This window comes from Spinacia oleracea, chromosome 4 (assembly GCF_020520425.1).
Source record: "Spinacia oleracea cultivar Varoflay chromosome 4, BTI_SOV_V1, whole genome shotgun sequence".
Taxonomy (NCBI): Eukaryota; Viridiplantae; Streptophyta; class Magnoliopsida; order Caryophyllales; family Amaranthaceae; genus Spinacia; species Spinacia oleracea.
This window is the reverse complement of record NC_079490.1, coordinates 144,465,966-144,489,164: the sequence shown is the minus strand read 5'-3', so window position 1 is coordinate 144,489,164 and position 23,199 is coordinate 144,465,966. Positions and strand designations below refer to the sequence as shown.

Sequence of the window (23,199 nt, the reverse complement as noted above, 5' to 3'; positions counted from 1 at the left end):
CATCAACATATGGGGCATCCATCGGAAAGAATATTGCAGTTACTTCCTTCTGTGAGTCATACTGTTAGGAAGAATAAAACTATTTGTGATGTATGTCCGCATGCAAAACAATGTAGGGAGATTTTTCCAGTTAGTGATAGTCATGCTAGTAGAATATTTTAACTTGTTCAGTTTGATTTATGGGGTCCTTACAAGACACCATCGTCTTGTGGGGCGAATTGTTTTACCATTGTGGATGATTATTCTAGAGGTGTGTGGATTTATTTATTGAGCAATAAAATGGAAGTTGAATCGTCGTTTCTTAATTTTGTTGCTATGTTTAAATGCCAATTTAATCAATCTCTTAAAGTGGTTAGAAGTGACAATGGTACTGAGTTCAACTGCTTGCAAGGCTATTTTAAAAAAAAATGGGATTATGTTTGAGTCGTCGTGTGTTGGGACACCTCAATAAAATGGGAGAGTAGAGAGAAAACATCAACATATTCTGAATGTAGGGAGAGCATTGCGATTTCAAGGGAATTTGCCTAAGAAATTTTAGGGGGAATGTGTTCTTGTTGATTGCTATTTGATTAATCGTACTCCTACACTGATTCTTGATAATAAAGCACCATATGAGATGTTATTTGGCAAATCCCCATCGTATGTGCCTATCCGTGCTTTTGGGTGTCTGTGTTATGCATATAATCTACGGAGTAAAGGGAATAAGTTTGAGTCTCGCAGTCGCAAATGTGTGTTCCTAGGTTATCCGTTTGGTAGGAAGGGATGACAATTATACGACTTAGAAACACATGAATTTTTGTTTCTCGGGACGTCAAGTTTCATGAATAGCCATTTTCCGTTTGCGGACACATCGAATGGGTTGCTTGACGTGAATGATGGAAAGGGGGAAATTGAGAGTTGGAGTTTGGATGAGAGTGAGACTGGATGTGGTGAGGGAGTATCGTTGCCTGCGAATGATGTTGAGGGTCGTGGGGTACCACATGCTGTTGGGCAGCGTGCTATAGACAATGAGTATGTGCAGCGTGAAGGGAGCAGCAGTGAGGGAGTGAGTGCGAGTAGTGAGTGTGTGTTGGAGGAGCAGTAGTGCGCTACTGGTGCTATCGAATAGGGGAGTGGCGAGCAGCAGTGCGTAGCTACACAGCATACTGAGCGCAGCAATGCGGGCACGGACGCCGCCCCACAAGCGACAAGTAGTGAGGTGAAGAGTGTAGTGAGCAATTCAATAAGTAACATTGAGGGCAGCGTGAGACGATGCAATTTACAGTAGATACGGAGTTAGTAAGGGGGAGGCGTGAGAAGTTTCCGTCGACAAAATTTAAAGATTGTGTAATCCATACGATACAGAAAAAATATAGTACTTCTGAAACAACACCTACGACAACACCGTCCTCGGGTACTCCTTATCCTATCACATATTTGTTAGGTTATGATACATATGATATTACATAAATCATGCAGAAACAACCATTAACCCAGGAATACATATTATTTACACATAATCATATAGCATAATTTAGATGCATACTCTTTGTTGCGTGCCCTCCCTAGCTGCGCCCGAACCGAACAAGAACAAGTCTTTAGGACTCCAAGTGTCGTCCCTCCGTAGATAGTCCACAGCACGTCCGGATCCGCCTTAAGATTGACCAACTAGAATCGCCCTTAAGGTACTAGAATTTTCGGCACTTTTGAGCAAGATGTGTGACTGAATTTTTCTCTCAAAAACTCACTTTGAATACTTTTAAAACTCGTTATAAATTGTGAACCCAGGCCACATATTTATAGGGGTATGGAAAGAGAATTGGAATCCTATTAGGATACGAATTAATTAAACTTAGAATCCTACAAGAACTCTAATTAATTAATTTATCAAATAGAATTAGGAATTTAATCATTAACCGAACTCTGCACGTTTTAGGAATCGTGCATGAACACAAACACTTACGCACACACACACGGCAGCCACGATGGGCCGCCCATGCGCGTGCGTGCGGGCAGCAGCCCACGCAGCGAGGCCTACGCGAGCTACAAGCCCACGCAAGCACCTGCGCGCGCTGCGCGCGCTGTGCGCGCTTGCCACGGCCTGCTGGGCCTGGCCTTGCGCTGGGCCTGGCGTGGCCTTGGCTGTTCGTGTTGGCGCGCTTGGCTTGCTGGGCGATGGCCTGGCTTCGTGCTGGGCCCTCGTCCGGCAGGCCTCGTCCGATGCTCATTCGTACGATACGCTTCCGATTAAATTTCCGATTCCGGAATTCATTTCCGATACGAACAATATTTAACATTTTCGATTCCGGAATTAATTTCCGTTTCGAACAAATATTTAATATTTCCGTTTCCGGAATTATTTTCCGATTCCGATAATATTTCCGATTCTGACAATATTTCCGTTTCCGGCAATATTTCCGATTCTGGCAATATTTCCATTTCCGATAATATTTTCCGATACGTACCATGTTTCCGTTTCCGGCAACATCTACGACTTGGATAATATTTATATTTCCGATACGATCCATATTTCCGTTTCCGGAGTATTCATTTCTTGCCTGTGACGATCTCAGCTCCCACTGAAACCAAGATCCGTCGATTCCGAATATTCATAGATGGAGTATTTAATGCCATTAAATACTTGATCCGTTTACGTACTATTTGTGTGACCCTACGGGTTCAGTCAAGAGTAAGCTGTGGATTAATATCATTAATTCCATTTGAACTGAAGCGGCCTCTAGCTAGGCATTCAGCTCACTTGATCTCACTGAATTATTAACTTGTTAATTAATACTGAACCGCATTTATTAGACTTAACATAGAATGCATACTTGGACCAAGGGCATTATTTCCTTCAGTCTCCCACTTGTCCTTAGGGACAAGTGTGCATTTCCTAATTCCTTTGTCGCTCGATGCTTGTTCTTGAACATAAGGTAAGAGTTGTCATCCTTATTATGTCCAGAGGTGTTCCTCGGTTTCAGAGTTCAACTGATCAAATAAACAGATAATCATAACCTATGATTCATCCGAGCACGGCCATGCATTTCACAGTTTCTAGCTCTCCGAGTGGCCTTGTACAACTTTTAAGCATCTCATCCCGATTTATGGGAGGACAATCCCAATCTTGCGATCTTGAGATTAGACTTCGTTTGATAGGTGATTACCTGAGCGTTGCCTTTATAGCCTCCTTTTACGGTGCGACGGTTGGTCAACGTCAAAGCAACCAGTTCTCAAACAAGTAATCTCAAATCACTCAGGTATTGAGGATCTAGTGTCTAATAATTTAATGAAATTTACTTATGACAGATTTTCATCTCTTACAGTAAAGTTTCATAGGTCTTGTCCGATACTAATCTTCCCAAAGTAAGTATCTATGCAAATGATTATGACATTGCCATGTCCACATAGTTCAAGAAACAGAACTACTAGTCATCTTGCATTCTAATCGTCTAACGTTTTCTATGCGTCCAATTTTATAGAAAACTTCGATTAGGGACCATTTTCAACCTTTGACATTCAAGTTCACTTGATAGACATTTCTTAGTCACAGGACTGGTCCTGACAGTCTATCTTGAATATATCGTCAAATTGAAGGGACTCATCATTTAATAAACCACAAATTAAATGGAAAAATGAATTCTTTTCATTTATTGTGAATGATTAACCAATAATGTTTTACAAAGATTTAAACTCTAAAACTTTAAAACATTAAACAGAGACATCAAAGCCATTCTCCAATATGCTTGATTCCCATAGCTGCAGTGTGCGAGTTGTGCTTCGCTTGCGGCAGAGGTTTAGTTAATGGATCTGATATGTTGTCATCAGTTCCAATCTTGCTTATCTCGACTTCTTTTCTTTCAATGAACTCTCGTAGAAGGTGAAATCTACGAAGTACATGCTTGACTCTCTGGTGGTGTCTAGGCTCTTTTGCCTGTGCAATAGCTCCGTTATTGTCACAATACAGGGCTATTGGTCCTTTAATGGAGGGGACTACACCAAGTTCACCTATGAACTTCCTTAGCCATATAGCTTCCTTTGCTGCTTCATGTGCAGCAATGTACTCCGCTTCAGTTGTAGAATCCGCAATGGTGCTTTGCTTAGCACTTTTCCAGCTTACTGCTCCTCCGTTGAGGCAGAAGACAAACCCAGACTGTGATCTGAAATCATCTTTGTCGGTTTGGAAACTTGCGTCCGTATAGCCTTTAACAATTAATTCATCATCTCCACCATAGACCAGGAAGTCATCTTTGTGCCTTTTCAGGTACTTCAGAATGTTCTTGGCAGCAGTCCAATGCGCCTCTCCTGGGTCTGACTGGTATCTGCTCGTAGCACTGAGTGCGTACGCAACATCCGGGCGTTTACATATCATAGAATACATTATTGAACCAATCAATGATGCATATGGAATCCCATTCATTCGTCTACGCTCATCAAGTGTTTTTGGGCACTGAGTCTTGCTTAGAGTCATTCCATGAGACATGGGTAGGTAGCCTCGCTTGGAGTCCGCCATCTTGAACCTATCAAGCACCTTAAGTGCTTTGACTAAGTCCAATCATCCTTTTAGATCTATCTCTGTAAATCTTGATGCCCAATATGTACTGTGCTTCTCCTAGATCCTTCATCGAAAAACATTTCCCAAGCCAAATCTTGACAGAGTTCAACATAGGAATGTCATTTCCGATAAGTAATATGTCGTCGACATATAATACTAGGAAAGCAATTTTGCTCCCACTGACCTTCTTGTATACACAAGATTCGTCTGCGTTCTTGATGAAACCAAAGTCACTGACTGCTTCATCAAAACGTATATTCCAGCTCCTGGATGCCTGCTTCAATCCGTAGATTGACTTCTTTAGCTTGCATACCTTTTTAGCATTCTTTGGATCCTCAAAACCTTCAGGCTGTGTCATAAACACAGTTTCTGTTAAAACGCCGTTTAAGAAAGCAGTTTTGACATCCATCTGCCATATTTCGTAATCGTAATATGCAGCGATTGCTAACATTATCCGAATAGACTTTAGCATTGCAACTGGTGAAAAAGTTTCATCGTAATCCACACCGTGGACTTGCCTGTAACCTTTTGCAACCAATCTAGCTTTGAAAACTTCAAGTTTCCCATCCTTGTCCTTTTTCAGTTTGAAAACCCATTTGCTTCCAATGGCTTGATAGCCATCTGGCAAATCGACCAAATCCCATACTTGGTTTTCAGACATGGAGTCTAATTCAGATTGCATGGCTTCTTGCCATTGCTTGGAGCTAGGGCTCGTCATAGCTTGTTTGTAAGTCGCAGGTTCATCACTTTCAAGTAATAGAACGTCATAGCTCTCGTTCGTCAAAATACCTAAGTACCTTTCCGGTTGAGATCTATATCTTTGCGATCTACGCGGGGTAACATTTCTAGATTGACCATGATTCTCACCAGATTCTTCTAAAGATCTCTGAGTTTCATCCTGAATGTCATCTTGAGCATTCTCTAGAGTTTGTTGTTCGACTCGAATTTCTTCGAGGTCTACTTTTCTCCCACTTGTCATTTTGGAGATGTGATCTTTCTCCAAAAAGACACCATCTCGAGCAACAAACACCTTGTTCTCAGATGTATTGTAGAAGTAATACCCCTTTGTTTCCTTTGGATAGCCCACAAGGATACATTTGTCAGATTTTGGATGAAGTTTGTCTGAAATTAATCGTTTGACGTATACTTCACATCCCCAAATCTTAAGAAAAGACACATTTGGAGGCTTTCCAAACCATAATTCGTATGGAGTCTTTTCGACAGCTTTAGACGGAGCTCTATTTATAGTGAGTGCAGCTGTATTTAGTGCATGTCCCCAAAATTCTAATGGAAGTTCGGCCTGACCCATCATTGACCTGACCATGTCTAGCAAGGTTCTGTTCCTCCGTTCCGACACACCATTCCATTGTGGTGTTCCAGGAGGAGTCAATTCTGATAGAATTCCACATTCTTTCAGATGGTCATCAAATTCATAGCTCAGATATTCACCGCCTCTATCAGACCGCAGTGCCTTAATCTTCTTGCCTAATTGATTCTCTACTTCACTCTGAAATTCCTTGAATTTGTCAAAGGATTCAGACTTATGCTTCATTAGGTAGACATAACCATACCTACTGAAGTCATCAGTGAAAGTGATAAAGTAGCTGAAACCACCTCTAGCATTTGTACTCATTGGTCCACATACATCTGTATGGATTAAACCCAATAGTTCATTTGCTCTTTCTCCAACTTTAGAGAAAGGTTGCTTTGTCATTTTGCCAAGTAAACATGATTCGCATTTACCATAATCCTCTAAGTCAAATGGTTCTAGAATTCCTTCCTTTTGAAGTCTTTCTAAGCGTTTCAAGTTTATATGGCCTAATCGACAATGCCACAGATAGGTGAGATCTGAATCATCCTTTTTGGCCTTTTTGGTATTTATGTTATATACTTGTTTGTCGTGATCTAATAAATAAAGTCCATTGACTAATCTAGCAGATCCATAAAACATCTCTTTAAAATAAAACGAACAACTATTGTCTTTTATTAAAAAGGAAAATCCCTTAGCATCTAAGCAAGAAACTGAAATGATGTTTTTAGTAAGACTTGGAACATGGAAACATTCTTCCAGTTCCAAAACTAGCCCGGAGGGCAACGACAAATAGTAAGTTCCTACAGCTAATGCAGCAATCCGTGCTCCATTTCCTACTCGTAGGTCGACTTCACCCTTGCTTAACTTTCTACTTCTTCTTAGTCCCTGTGGATTGGAACATAAGTGTGAGCCACAACCTGTATCTAATACCCAAGAAGTTGAATTAGCAAGTATACAGTCTATAACGAAAATACCTGAAGATGGAACGACTGTTCCGTTCTTCTGATCTTCCTTTAGCTTCAAGCAATCTCTCTTCCAATGCCCCTTCTTCTTGCAGTAGAAGCATTCGGATTCAGAAGTGGGTTGACTGACCTTCCTCTTTACAGATTTGGCGCCAGTTTGCTTAGTTGGGCTGGCCTTGTTGCCACCTTTCTTAGCATTCCTCTTCTTTCCAGATTTCTTGAACTTGCCCCCACGCACCATAAGCACATCCTGCTTATCACTTTTGAGCGTCTTTTCAGCGGTCTTCAGCATACCGTGAAGCTTAGTGAGCGTTTTGTCCAGACTATTCATACTGTAGTTCAGTTTGAACTGATCATACCCGCTATGAAGAGAATGGAGGATGGTGTCTATAGCCATTTCCTGAGAAAACTGCTGATCCAGCCGACTCATATTCTCAATGAGTCCAATCATTTTGAGAACATGTGGACTTACGGGCTCGCCTTTCTTAAGCTTGGTCTCAAGAATTTGCCTATGAGTCTCGAATCTTTCGACTCGAGCCAGATCTTGGAACATGTTCTTCAACTCACTGATGATTGTGAAAGCATCTGAGTTGATGAACGTTTTCTGCAGATCCGCACTCATGGTGGCGAGCATTAGACATTTCACATCCTTGTTGGCATCAATCCAACGATTGAGGGCTGCCTGAGTGACCCCGTCGCCTGCAGCTTCGGGCATCGCCTCATCTAGGACATACTCCTTTTCTTCCTGCATAAGAACTATTTGCAAGTTCCTTTGCCAGTCAAGGAAGTTTTTCCCGTTCAACTTCTCCTTTTCGAGAATTGATCGAATGTTGAATGAATTGTTGTTTGCCATATTAAAAACTACAATTGAAAAGAATAAACAAATAAATAACCATTCACAGTTTCTCTTAATAAACTTAAATTCTAGCATACATGCATAATTCAATGTTTATTAAGCATTTTATTCAAGTTATGTGTTCCGGCAGGTGTGAATAAAATGATTCCAAGATCCTAAAATCATTGAAGAACTAAGCACAGTTTGTCGACTTAATCCTAGAACATCTTAGGTAAGCAAAAGCCTTTTGCTAATAGTCTAGAAACTATTCTTGGTTGATAGGTACGTCTAAGAACTTATTAGGTAAACCTATCGATTTTTCCACGACATAAAAGGACTCCTTACTTATATCGTTGAGTTTCACCAAAACTAACATGTACTCACAATTGTTTGTGTACCTTGCCCCTTTAGGACCAATAAGTAACACCTCGCTGAGCGAAAACTATTACTAGATTGATGTAAAGGATATCCAAGCAAGTGTATATTTTGGCATGGCACCTTTTAACTCAATTTTTAAGTTTGGAACTTAAGGCTCTTACTATGTTGGTTAGATTTTAAGTGAACTAAAATCCTTAATCATGCAACATAATCAAGCTTTTGATCTCATGCATTTTAAGACATATTTAAAAGCAATAAATAACTTAAAACATGCATAAGATTAATGTGATCTAGTATGGCCCGACTTCATCTTGAAGCTTTGACTTCAAAGTCCGTCTTGAAAATCTCCGTGGGAGGCACCATTTTCTTCAAATAGGATAAGTTATAACTAATTACAACTATTTGATGGTTCGCAGACCATATTTGAATTGAAAAATAACTTTGGTACTTTAGACCAATTACATTCAAATTAATGGTACGCAGACCATATTTTCTATCCTATTTGGGCCATACTAGTCACTTCATAACCTGCAAAACAGTACATATACAATATATACCATTCACCCATTCATTATCATGAATGGCCCACATAGCTGGTTAGTAAAACACATTATGCATCACGTAAACATTTGCAGCAATTAATCAAGGGCACCAATAATCTACCAATTATTCAGTCCTTATTAATTCTAATCAAGTTGTTTTAACCTTAAGGATTTGTAGACCTAATCAAGAGTTTATGACTAAAAAGCGCTCCCACTTAAACCAATAAATTCATATCCTTTACTAATTTTAAACATAAAAATGTATTTCTAGTCTAACCGGAGACATACAAATTTAATTAAAATTTAAAGCTCATATAAATTTATAATTGAATCCAAAAAGTTTAATTTAATTTCAGTCGTTATTTAAATTAATTCATGATTTTAATTTTAGTAAAATAATTAGAATAAATAACATTTATTATAATTACAATATTCAAAATTAAAATCCAAGAAAATAATTTAAATTATTAAATTTAAAATTAATTAAAATTACGTGAACTGAAAATTTCAAATTAAACATTCAAAACGATCTAATCGTAACGCAAACACCCTACGCATTGCACGCCCATGGGCCGCACGCACACAGCCATTGCTGGCCATGTGCGCGCAGCCCATGCGCTCGTCGCATAGCTGCTGCATCTCCCATCGCAAGCCATCGCACGCTGTGGTGCTCGCTGCGCACGCGCCAGCGCTCGTCGCACGCGAGCCATCGCTCGCAGTGCGCGCTCGCCAGCGCTCGCTGTGCGCGCTCCATAGCTTGCTGTGCGCGCGAGCCATTGCTCGCTGTGCGCGCGAGCCATCGCTCGTTGTGCGTGCGAGCCATCGCTCGCTGTGCGCGCGACATCGCTCGCTGGGCGCGCGACATCGCTCGCTGTGCGCGCGAGCAACGCTGGGCGCAGCGCTCGTGGCACGCGAGCTTGCGCTCGCTGCGCGCGCGAGGCTGCGCGCTCTTGCGCGAGGCAGTGCGCGTTGTGGCGTAGCTCGCTTGCTGCCCACACGCGACTGCCTTGGCTTGCCTTTCGCCCATGCCTATTTGTTCATAGCTCGTGGCCCACGACACAAGGCAGGGCTGCTGCCTTGTGCTCGTGCACCACGCCCTTGCTCATTGCATTCGTGCCGCACGGGCGACGAGCTCCCTTGCTCGTCGTCGCATGCCCGCGTTATACAACACCCCTTAAGGGTAACACGAAGCGTCCATTGATTTGTGCGTGCAAGTTATATGAACGAATCGCATAAAAATTTAAAATTTATATTTAAAATTAATGACAAATTAATAAATAATATTAATTTCATAATTTTAGGGCGAAAAATCGAAAATTTATTATTCAATTGATTTCCGTTTGTTATGGATTCAAGTCTAGGTCATAAAAATTTAAAATTTATCATAAATTTACAATTTTTATGGTGGTTTTTAGTCATAGGTTTCTAATTAAATTATAATTAATTATGAAAATCAAATTAATTCTAAATTATTCTAATTTTCAACAAATTAATCATAATTACAAATTAGATTGCATAATTAACAAGGCTAGGCATTCAAACTTGTTAAACATATACAGTAGGTCAATCAAAAATTCAAGATTTATCAACAAGAATCGCAAATATTTAATTTAAATCTTAAATTTACGAAATTTTGCATTCGAAAAACTAAAACCTTCGAAAAGTCATAGTTAGGCTTCGAATTTGAGAATTCTGGGTTCGGCAGAAAAATACTGTTTTTGTCAAAATTTTAGAATGCCTTTTACATGCGGAATTGACACAAAAATCACTCGATTTGGATGAGTAACGAAGAAACTGCCGAAAAACTGCGTACGTATAATTAAATAAACGCAATTTGCAATTAATTAACAATTACGAAAATTAATCACCCCTTTTAATTCTTGCAAATTTGTAATATTTAACCATGTTCATGCAATTTACATTATGAAAATAATAAGGGGATCGTGATACCACTGTTAGGTTATGATACATATGATATTACATAAATCATGCGGAAACAACCATTAACCCAGGAATACATATTATTTACACATAATCATATAGCATAATTTAGATGCATACTCTTTGTTGCGTGCCCTCCCTAGCTGCGCCCGAACCGAACAAGAACAAGTCTTTAGGACTCCAAGTGTCGTCCCTCCGTAGATAGTCCACAGCACGTCCGGATCCGCCTTAAGATTGACCAACTAGAATCGCCCTTAAGGTACTAGAATTTTCGGCACTTTTGAGCAAGATGTGTGACTGAATTTTTCTCTCAAAAACTCACTTTGAATACTTTTAAAACTCGTTATAAATTGTGAACCCAGGCCACATATTTATGGGGGTATGGAAAGAGAATTGGAATCCTATTAGGATACGAATTAATTAAACTTAGAATCCTACAAGAACTCTAATTAATTAATTTATCAAATAGAATTAGGAATTTAATCATTAACCGAACTCTGCACGTTTTAGGAATCGTGCATGAACACAAACACTTACGCACACACACACGGCAGCCACGATGGGCCGCCCATGCGCGTGCGTGCGGGCAGCAGCCCACGCAGCGAGGCCTACGCGAGCTACAAGCCCACGCAAGCACCTGCGCGCGCTGCGCGCGCTGTGCGCGTTTGCCACGGCCTGCTGGGCCTGGCCTTGCGCTGGGCCTGGCGTGGCCTTGGCTGTTCGTGTTGGCGCGCTTGGCTTGCTGGGCGATGGCCTGGCTTCGTGCTGGGCCCTCGTCCGGCAGGCCTCGTCCGATGCTCATTCGTACGATACGCTTCCGATTAAATTTCCGATTCCGGAATTCATTTCCTATACGAACAATATTTAACATTTCCGATTCCGGAATTAATTTCCGTTTCGAACAAATATTTAATATTTCCGTTTCCGGAATTATTTTCCGATTCCGATAATATTTCCGATTCTGACAATATTTCCGTTTCCGGCAATATTTCCGATTCTGGCAATATTTCCATTTCCGATAATATTTTCCGATACGTACCATGTTTCCGTTTCCAGCAACATCTACGACTTGGATAATATTTATATTTCCGATACGATCCATATTTCCGTTTCCGGAGTATTCATTTCTTGCCTGTGACGATCTCAGCTCCCACTGAAACCAAGATCCGTCGATTCCGAATATTCATAGATGGAGTATTTAATGCCATTAAATACTTGATCCGTTTACGTACTATTTGTGTGACCCTACGGGTTCAGTCAAGAGTAAGCTGTGGATTAATATCATTAATTCCACTTGAACTGAAGCGGCCTCTAGCTAGGCATTCAGCTCACTTGATCTCACTGAATTATTAACTTGTTAATTAATACTGAACCGCATTTATTAGACTTAACATAGAATGCATACTTGAACCAAGGGCATTATTTCCTTCAATATTTTGTTAACTATGAGCGTTTTTTCGTCAAAACACATAAATTTTATTACATCATTACAAGAGGAGAAAGCACCTAAGACATTTAAACAGGCAATGCAGCATGAGGGTTGGCGCAAAGCAATGGCTGCAGAAATTGAGGTGCTAGAGGAACAGGGTATGTGGACCTTGGAAACCTTACCGGAAGGAAAGAAAGCACTTGGAAGTAAATGGGTGTACACTGAGAAGCATGATTAAGATGGTAATTTTTTGATATTAAAGGCACAATTTTCCTGTCTAGGGAATCATTTGGAGGAAGGATTCGATTATAATGAGACATTCACACCAGTTACGAAAATGGCGACAGTTTGGACTTTCTTAGCAGTCGCAGCGGTTAAACATTGGGAGGTGTATCAGATAGATGTACACAATGCTTTCTTGCACGGGGAATTGAAGAAAGAGATCTATATGAAAATTCCTCCCAGATTTCAGAAACATAACTCCGACAAAGTATGCAGAATGAGAAAATCGTTGTATGGGTTGAAACAAGCTCCTCGGTGTTGTTTTCAGAAGTTATCAACGGCACTGACGCACTATGGATTTCAACAGTCGTTGTCGGATTATTCTCTATTTACTCTTTCTAAAGGCAAGTTGCAGATTAGTGTGCTTATTTATGTGGATGATATGATTACCGCAGGAAATAATAAATTTGCACTTGAGAGCTTTAAGGCATACTTGAGTGAATGCTTTAAAATGAAGGATCTGGGTGCTCTGAAATATTTTCTAGGGATTGAGGTGGCTCGTAGTGGTCATGGATTTTATGTCCGTCAGATAAAATATACACTGGATATTATTTTAGAAACTGGATTGTAAGGTGCAAAGCCTACCGATTTTCGAATGGAGCAAAATTATAAACTGGCCTTGGCAGAAGGAAAGGAGTTGGCAGACGGACAAAAGTATCGACGTTTGATTGGTCGTCTGATCTACTTATCCGTGACGAGACTAGATTTGGCATACACCATACATATCCTGTCACAATTTATGCAGAACCCGAAAGAGGAACATTGGGAAACAGCTTTGCGAGTTGTGAGATACTTGAAAAAGTGTCCGGTACAAGGAATACTTCTTCGTTCTGACAGTGTGTTGCAGTTAGAAGGTTGATGGGCAAGTTGTCCGTTAACTCGTCGTTCGCTGGCCGGTTGGGTCGTGTTGCTTGACTTTTCTCCTGTTTTGTGGAAGACCAAGAAACAACATATTGTTTTCATTCCTCTGCAGAAGCAGAATACCGTTAGATGACTGACGTAGGAAGGATGGCTGCACGATTCGGCAAAGAAGCAAATTGCCAAAAATTGCTGAAATGATTTCTACTAGTCGAGCCTCACGTTAACGGCCCCTTATTCGCCCTTTTGAGAGTGAAACTACACCATCCACCGGTGTCCGATTGCATAATAGAATATGTTTTTGGAAAGGAAACGGGCCCACAAGTTCGTTTAGGACTCGAAAACTGCAGTTTAATTATTTTTGACTTTTGTTTTTAATTCCGTTTCGTATTAGGGTTTTGTGTTAACTATTTCAACACTTTATTTTCGTCAATAGAAGACAACTATTCTTTTGATAATAAAATTTTGAGAGTATCTCTTTTCTGGTGGATTCCGGAGCTTTTACAGATTTATCGCTCGTAAATCTGTTTGTTCGTTCTAAAGATTAGCGCTTGCTTTTCTTTGGTAATTCCGACTGCGTCAATGACAGCATTAACATGTGAGCTGAAGTGGTTGAAGCAACTACTATGTGATTTTGGTGTAGAGCACAAGCAAGGTATGAGTATGTTGTGTAATAGATATTGCACATAATTTGGTGTATCATGAGAGGACGAAACACATTGAGGCAAATTGTCACTTTATTCGTGATGCGATTAAAGAGGGATTATTTATCCTTCGTACATGTCGATGAAGGTACATTTAGCAAATATAATACAAAAGCGTTGAAAAATGTGCAATTTGAGTTTCTTTTTAACAAGATAGACACTCGAGATCTCCATGCTCCACCTTAAAGGGAATGTTAAGATATATATATATATATATATGTTATGTGAATATTGTATTACCCTATTTATGTTATATCAAAATATATATCCTAAGAGGTTTTAGGTAATTATGATGTACTATATATATAGGAAATTAATGAGAATACACGAGATTGCACAATAATTGTCACATTGCCAAACTAACTTGTTGAGTAGTGAGGTTTTGATGATTATAAACAAATGATGATTATCTAATTAACATGTGTGCTAAGATGTGCATAGGAAGAACAAGCTATGATTAAACCAAGAGACAAGGGACATGAGCAATGATAAGCTATTGTTGACGAGAGCGGAGATGGCTACGTTATACATGTTGTTTATATGTAAATTAGCATTTACATTGGTAAACTTCATGTGGTAAGTAAAGTGACAAAGGAGGAACGAAATGATACTTTATATGGTCCAGCAGAAACAACAAGAAAGAGATCAGAAACAGTTAACAGAGTTCCTAGTTGTCTGACTGTTCCTGTTCCCAGTCACCTGTGCGAGATACGCATGGGTGCATCAATAGAGTTTAGGAGTGCATATAGTTCTTTCATATTTGCATCCTAATATGTTCGTTATATGCATGTGTAATTAAGAGTCCATATTGGGATAAGTTGTTTATTAGACTTAGGACTTTGCATTAGTTTAGGTCTCTTATAATATCCTATCATAAATACATATAGTTGTGTGTGATTAGGACTCTTCATATAGTTATATATGCATTAGGAGTCTTCTAGGAATGCATATCATAGCTGGTCTCATTTATCATATATTATGGTGCATTGTAGACGATGTAGGAGTCTAAGAGTTTTAGTTTGCATAAGCATGTTAGGAAAGATTAAATGTTTAGAGTTTAAGCTTTTATAATTAGTATTATGCATAATATAGGACTGTCTAGATTCAATGTATTTTAGGTGTTTGAGTCACATAATACTTGCCGTAAATATTAAGTTCATATTAGGATAGGAATAGTATTTATCCACTAGTATATTATATTCCATATTATCCTATGTGTATTTTAGTTAAGCAAATATTATAATATATGATTTATGCATATTTATCATACTTGACTCAATATCTAACGTGGTTTATTATGCATGCAAATAAATGATAAATGATGTGTGTAGGTAAGACTTTAAAGAAGACCCAAAGACTTACAGGAAGGACGAGGATTCAAGAGTTAGAGAATCCAAGAGAAGAGGAACTTGGACTCGAGGAGAACTAAGAGTACAATTACAGAGAAAGAGAAGAGAAGAAAATCTAGTAGCATTAGTGTGCTTAATAGATTTGTTTTAGAAACTGAAAGTTCGGAGCTGGTGGAACAACGTACGTGGAACAGTGTCAATGACGAGGGTACTGGTCCTAATCTGCACGTAGTATATAGGATTGCATGAGTATAGTATTTAGATCACGTTACCTTAGAGTTTGTGTCCTAATAGAAGTCTAAACACAATAATACTAAGTCATGTACTAAGGAGTTTTAGTATAGTTAGGATTATGTGTTTGATAGTAATTAGGATTGCATTAGTTAATGGTTAAATAATGTTTATCTTATTTAAGAGTCATGATAGGAAAGGGGTGTCGTTTAGATAGAGTTTTCATTAATATATCTACTGCATAAAGAGTTATTATTCGATCATATGTTTGTTAGAGTCTTAGGATAAAAGTCTATCATGATAGAGTTCTATTAGGTCTAGGATTCATAAATAAAAGATAAATATAAAATATATCTTCTAGGGTTAATAGATAACATGCATCACTATATATACTGCATTCATAAGTCTAAGAAAATTGTCTGACTTAGTAGTGTTACGTGCTTAAGTTAAATCTACATTATAACCCACGTCAATACCGTCAGTTCCTGCTCCAGCAGAATTCCAGATTCTATTTGTTATTCTATCTTTTATACTTGAAAGTTGGGAAGGGGTTTGAGTGAACCTTGTAATTGAGAGAATCAGCTTAGAGTCAAGCTGAAGAGTTGAGAGAGAAGATCTCTAGAGAGATCATTGAGAAGGAACGGTTGAGGGACTGTTCCTAAGGAAGTTGAGTTTAGGGAACTGTGATTTTCCTAATTAGTAAAAGGTTTAAGTCCATACGGGGCCGTGGTTTTTCCTCTCTCTACCCTTAGAGAGGTTTCCACGCTAAAATCTCTCTTGCAATCTCTTAATGTTTTTAATTCCGCGAAAAAGTAGATCCAACATCTACAAACACTAATTCACCCCCCCTCTTGTGTTGTTCATCTAAACTAAGATAACTTGTCCTACCTCTGCATACCTTCATTGTAAACCGCTGTAATAAATATTGGACTACATAGAACAGAGTAAGCCAGTACGAAGAGACATCATACTGAAATTGCTGACAAGCCAAAATACAAGTATGCAGGATGATGAATCCGCTAAGAAAAGAGTCACCAAAATATCAGCATATCACCCATTCACCCGCACCGATACATACTGACAAGCGGCTGTGAACACTTAGACAACCATAGAGCAATAAACATAAATAGAGTAGAAATCAAAGAAGAGAAAAATAGATGCCCGAAGAAGTAAAAAAAAGAGGGGAGGTAAAACAGTACACCCACACCCTTTTATCACACGAAGAAAAACCATAAATACTGAACTTCTTCATCAAATCCACTGAACCCCAGGAAATACCAACAGCATGTAAAAATAAATCTCTTTCTGGCCATAACATGTCAAATTAATTGCTTTCATAACACCAAGAAATGATCGACAGGATGGGTCAAGAAATCTCATATTCCTGGTATTTAGTACATCCCTAAACCAGAAAGTGATCGGTCAAACAGATAATATTCATTCAAGAGAAATAATGATCTATCTAATTGATTATTTAGAAGGCAAATAACAATCGGAGAATAAGTTCCTTTATACATAGGGTTGAAATTCTAAAGTCTACATAAAACCATATAATCAGCAAAAAAATGAATATTACAGCTTCCTCTTCACCCCAAAAATGCATACGCTCTCCAAATCAGCAAAAAAAACCAATGCCAGTGTGGCATTGACTATCCCAAAGTGCATATCGCTCACAGAACAAAACCACCATTACAACTGATTTGCAGCTTTTCAAGAAACCAAACCTAAAAGCTTAATCAACAGGACCTGGAGAAGTTCAGTAACTAGGAGCAAATTACGGTGAAATGGGACATCCATGAAATGCTAATCTGATAATAAAGGGACAAAATGAACAGCCAAAGAAGAAACTTTCTGCAGATCGCCTACTACTAATTATATCAGACTAACCATTCTAACAGAGATCTCAGAAATCATAATCGCCAATTCAAAAACAAATTATCAGGAAATATCAAAAACCTTCTCAATTCTCTATATCATCGACCAAGAACAACATGACATACATAACATCACCTTAACTATCAAAGTTCAAATCAACCTCAATTTCAAATGATCTATAATTCAAATAGCAGAGCACACCTAATCTTCAAAGCTTGAATGGGAGCATCACAAAGATTTCCATCTTCTAAATATTCAGGACTTCAGGTCCGACAATAAAATCACTCCTGTCTACATTGCCACAGATGATTCATCAAAGTGGTATCTTCAACTTACTTGTACATTACAATTCCAAAGCGTTTGAAGGATACCAAAGAGGGAAGGACTACAGTGAACCCACATATCACATTGAGCAGCAAAGAACAATAAGCCTCTAAAACATATCAGTTCGACTTAAGATGCCAAAACAACGAAATTGTTTTGTCATACCATCTAAGCGTTTCTACAGAATATTAAAAACCAAAATCCCCCTGGACTCTCAAAAAAAATTGACAGAAATTAGTTTTCAGTTCATGATCAAGGAACCCAGCCTCATACATCCAATGGTCCATTAAAATTACACATACGAAACGAAAGAACTACCAGTACTGAACTACTCATACATCCAACAATCCATCTATAGTTTTCAGTAATATCGTAAGACAAAAAAAATCACTTCAGAGAGCACCAATATTAATAAACATTAATTTCCAGCAACCCTTAAATGCCAAATTATGTTCCAACTTCAGATGAAAACCATGAGAATAAGAAAGAACAAATAAACAACAGCATATTTTTAATCCATCCAAGACAAGAGACAAAGCTCACAAATACCAAACACGCACAAGTAAAAAGAAATTACAAAGCCAATGCCACACAGTATGCTGCCAATTTTCAAATGATTGCCTACAGCAAGCTAAAAAAAATATAAATCACAGATTCACAACCTTGGAAGACACAGTCACACAAGACGGCAGAAAATGCAACACAGGTTAACGGTCCACAAACTTGTTTCACAGCACTTAATTCACAAAGTTCAAACATCATGCAAGAAAACCAAACCACACCAACAAACACTGACCAGGATTACTGCAAGTTATTAACAAGATAAAAAAATATTATACTAGAAAAATTTTAATCTACAAAGAAGCACGTAATCAAAGACAGAAACATAACCTGCACAGAATTCTGGAGGATAACAGAGACATTATACTCACAATCACAGAGAAACCACAAATACTGTCCTTTCTTCATCCAATCCTTTACCCAAAAACAATATTACGTCTAACTCTCTGAACCACGGAAAATGATAACAGCATGAAAACATCACGAGTGACGGGACACAAGAGTTGACCACATCCCTTTCCCATTTCTGAAACTGCAACTATCTCAAAACATCTAGGAGACGGCTAAACCCTTAACTAGAATTTCTCAACTTCCATCCTTCAATAGTGTACTTCTTATAGTTTACAGCAGGATGGGGAACCCACACACTTTCACTTTAAGAATTGAATTACAGTAAAATCTCACCAGACAGATGCAAAGGAAGCAGCAATTCAAAATCCAAAACTGCTTTAACATCGATAAAATATAGATCATCAACTTGGGTGATACCTAACAAACTCATCTAAGTTCGAATTCTAAATTTCAAATACTAAGAATTATACTCTTCTCATGAAATAAGCTCAAAACACTTTATACCATCATTCTCAGGTTAATAGAAGTAACGACACAACTTTCATATACCTATGCCTCAATATCTTAATCATGTTAGTAGCCTCACAGAGATACAACACTCGCTTGTGAAAGTTAACTGCCTAGTGTCACGACATGCTCAAAAAAAAGCCCAAGAGATTTCGAATGGTGCTTGCTTCAAAAGCACAAACATCGGATCCCCTCTCACACGTGCACACTAAAGCATCACCCCTGAAACCACACTCTTCCAAGTCTTGATTATCTTTTCAAATAAGAGAAGGCTTCACTAACAGCAACAATGAGCATAATGCAAACTATAGTATAGCACCAGTTTTAAGCATGTTTTGCGGAAGGTAGAACATTACCATAAAAATAATAAAGAACAACAAAGTAATTACCATCAGAACAGCAAAGAAGTCACAAACGGGACATCTTATTCACAGAACTATTGAAGTTCAATATCACTAAACAGAACCCGATAATGGATACCAACTAAAAGAAATTGTTCAAGAACTACTAGATTCACAGTTGATAAGAGAGACCACAAAGACATAAATCCCTCAAAAGACAAATACCACCCATCAGCTTAGAAACCACCACGGAGACGGAGGACAAGGTGGAGGGTGGACTCCTTCTGAATGTTGTAATCAGCCAAGGTACGCCCATCCTCAAGTTGCTTCCCAGCAAAGATCAATCTCTGCTGGTCTGGGGGGATCCCCTCCTTGTCCTGGATCTTAGCCTTAACATTATCAATCGTATCAGAGCTCTCCACCTCTAGGGTGATGGTCTTTCCGGTCAAGGTCTTCACAAAAATCTGCATTCCTCCCCTCAAACGAAGAACCAAGTGAAGGGTAGACTCTTTCTGGATATTGTAATCCGCAAGAGTCCTCCCATCCTCCAGCTGCTTGCCGGCGAAAATCAACCTCTGCTGGTCTGGGGGAATGCCCTCCTTGTCTTGAATCTTCGCCTTAACATTGTCGATGGTGTCTGAGCTCTCAACCTCCAACGTGATGGTCTTTCCCGTCAAGGTCTTGACGAAAATCTGCATCCCTCCCCTCAAACGGAGCACCAGGTGAAGGGTAGACTCCTTCTGGATGTTGTAGTCAGCCAAAGTACGGCCATCCTCAAGTTGCTTACCCGCGAAAATCAACCTCTGCTGGTCTGGGGGAATACCCTCCTTATCCTGAATTTTTGCCTTGACATTGTCAATAGTGTCGGAGCTCTCCACCTCTAAGGTGATGGTCTTTCCGGTGAGGGTCTTGACAAAAATCTGCATACCACCACGCAGACGAAGGACCAAGTGAAGGGTGGACTCCTTCTGGATGTTATAGTCAGCGAGGGTTCGGCCATCCTCAAGCTGCTTTCCGGCAAAGATCAACCTCTGCTGGTCTGGGGGAATACCCTCCTTATCTTGGATCTTAGCCTTCACGTTGTCAATTGTGTCGGAGCTTTCAACCTCCAGGGTAATGGTCTTTCCCGTAAGAGTCTTCACAAAGATCTGCATACCTCCCCTGAGACGGAGGACAAGGTGGAGAGTTGACTCCTTCTGGATGTTGTAATCGGCAAGAGTTCGGCCATCCTCGAGCTGTTTTCCGGCGAAGATCAGCCTTTGCTGGTCTGGGGGAATACCCTCCTTATCTTGGATTTTAGCCTTGACGTTGTCAATGGTGTCGGAACTTTCGACTTCGAGGGTGATGGTTTTTCCAGTGAGGGTTTTCACGAAGATCTGCATTCCTCCCCTAAGACGGAGCACAAGGTGGAGGGTTGACTCCTTCTGGATGTTGTAATCAGCTAGGGTACGGCCGTCCTCAAGCTGTTTCCCGGCGAAGATCAGTCTTTGCTGGTCTGGGGGGATCCCCTCCTTATCTTGAATCTTAGCCTTGACATTGTCAATGGTGTCAGAGCTTTCGACTTCAAGGGTGATTGTCTTTCCGGTGAGGGTTTTCACAAAGATTTGCATCTATATGATCCAAAAAACTAAGAATCAGTAATCACCCAACCCTAACTCACAAATAATCGCAAAGCTATTAACTGATAACAACCAGATCTTAATATCCTAATTCGAAGAAATTTCGTCGGATCTAAGAAAACAAGTCGACGCAAACAAAAAGAACCCTTAATTCGCAAACTTAAAGCATAAATTCGAATCAACAAATTTCAATTTGACCAGTTTTATCGATTCCGAGAATCCTTAAACCCTAATTCACTCAATTTTATAGACGGCATCATGTTCAACCGGATTCAATTAACCAAATGAGTAACCTAATTCGGTAATTAATCCGCAGATATCCAATAAAATCAATTATTCGGTATCAAGATCGTGAATTTGTAAGCAAATTCAACTCAAATTGATCCTTAATTAATCAACCAACAAGAGATTGTACACAATCAATAATAAAAGAGGAGACAGAAACGGGAAAATAGGAATTTACCTTGACAGAGATTGGGATTAGATTGAGAAAATCGATTGATGAATGTTGAAGAAAAAAAGGATGAGAAAACAAGGAAAAGAAACGATCCTATTTAAAGAAGTAGTAGACGACTTTATCAAAGGAAACTCGCCTCCCGTTTTCCAATAATATTCTGCCACGTAAGGATTATGACGTGGCTTTACCTAGCCCTCACGGCTACAGCTTACTTTTCCTTTTCTTTTGAGGCGGTTCAACAAATGACGGAGATTCTCACGTTTCCTACAACTAGTAATATACTATAGTACATGCCACCATACGACAGATACAATGAAGTCTTAATCTAACGGTGTTAAATACCTTTGGATTTGTCAATTTCAGAGTCCGGATAAATCAACGGTTGTAAAGGGGTTGCTCGGTTAGTAGGGTAGCTGATATTAATGGATGTTTACCTAGTACTCCGTAATTAGTTAGGTCGCCGTTAGTTAGCCGTCAAAACAAACGGTGGATGGGACCGGGCTCACGGGGGATAGCAAGTTGAGAGGTGGGTGGGCCCAGTATACTGCCGTTGCGGTCACCATTAAAAAAATCTTTCTTCCCAATTATTAGCCATCATTAAAATATTGGTGGGGTTAGATTTTCCAAGTTAGCCGGCTTATCCTTATCTCTTTTCCTAAATTTATTATTTTAACAAAAATAAAGAAAGGAACAAAATAGAAAAAGAAAAGGTTTAAAAAAAATTGATTGAGGGCATTTTAAAAAAGAACCATTACAATTATCACATGCAATTATTTAGTTGTCTTTTAAAGTTTAAATTTTTTGTTTTTTTTTTTGTGATTTTAGTGGAAATATACAAAGTATGATTTAAACAAAGTTGAACACTAGAAAAATAAATTAATAATTTGCGTTAAAAATGGAGATGGAACGGCAAAGATTGAATGAATATATAAATCAAATGGTGAATTGATGTTGAATGAGGAATATAGATTGGAAGAGGTGTTAGATTTGTAAAATATATTCTCTTCGTCCCAAATTACGAATTTTAAGAAAAGTTGAATATATTGTGTGGAAAATTGAAATATAGTACATTGATGACTACTCCCCCTGTCTTTTTTTTTGTTCTTAACATTTGGTATCTTACATGCGTTTTAACGACTAATTAATGTGTATTGAGATTCCTCTATTTTTTCCTAACTTAAACAAGGAAAATTACGTATATTTATAATATTTTCAATTTTATCAAAATTTAACATTGAAAAAACGAGAAAAAATAAATGTCCCAATGGAAAAGTGTGAGAGATTAAATGACCTAATGAATTTGATTGGTTAAAATAATCATTAGATATGCGTGCGAGATAATATCAGAACTTTAAGTTATTTTATTACAGCTAATCACTAAAAATAATATGCCACAAAATTTGTTTACAAAGTTCATCTAAAGATAAAGTATACATCATCCCTATTATATTTTTGGTAAAATAGCGAACTTTATTACCAAAAGGTAGATAATAATCAAAATCCAACCACAAAAGCAACAAACACCAGTTAACGGAACAATCGCACCTTCAACAAAACAAAAAACAAAGCAGCAGATTAGCATCCAGCCTGCACAGAGTCTGCGGCCATAACCAAACCAGCCTACAAACGAAGAAACAACAACAAAAACTTAAAGCAAAAAGCACAGCAAACAGGAAGCACACAGAGCGAGCCTACACACCATAAACACGAAAAAGGTGCCTGCAAACCACACTGCAAGAGCAATATAACCAACCTGCATAAGTAACAGGAGCCATAGCAGCAGCCTGTAGAGAAAGCAGCAGCTACAATA

At 38.9% G+C, this 23,199-nt stretch overlaps 1 protein-coding gene across 1 annotated transcript; it reads right to left on the bottom strand.

Annotated features, from left to right (window-relative positions):
• Positions 1–19,380: 19,380 nt before the first annotated feature.
• Positions 19,381–21,554, bottom strand: LOC110795716 (polyubiquitin). Its single transcript, XM_022000731.2, has 2 exons — positions 21,396–21,554; positions 19,381–20,923 (listed from the first exon to the last, which is right to left on the bottom strand). Exon 2 carries the CDS (start codon positions 20,921–20,923, stop codon positions 19,550–19,552), a length of 1,374 nt encoding a protein of 457 aa, XP_021856423.1. The 5' UTR covers positions 21,396–21,554; the 3' UTR covers positions 19,381–19,549.
• Between the last annotated feature and the right edge of the window lie 1,645 nt (positions 21,555–23,199).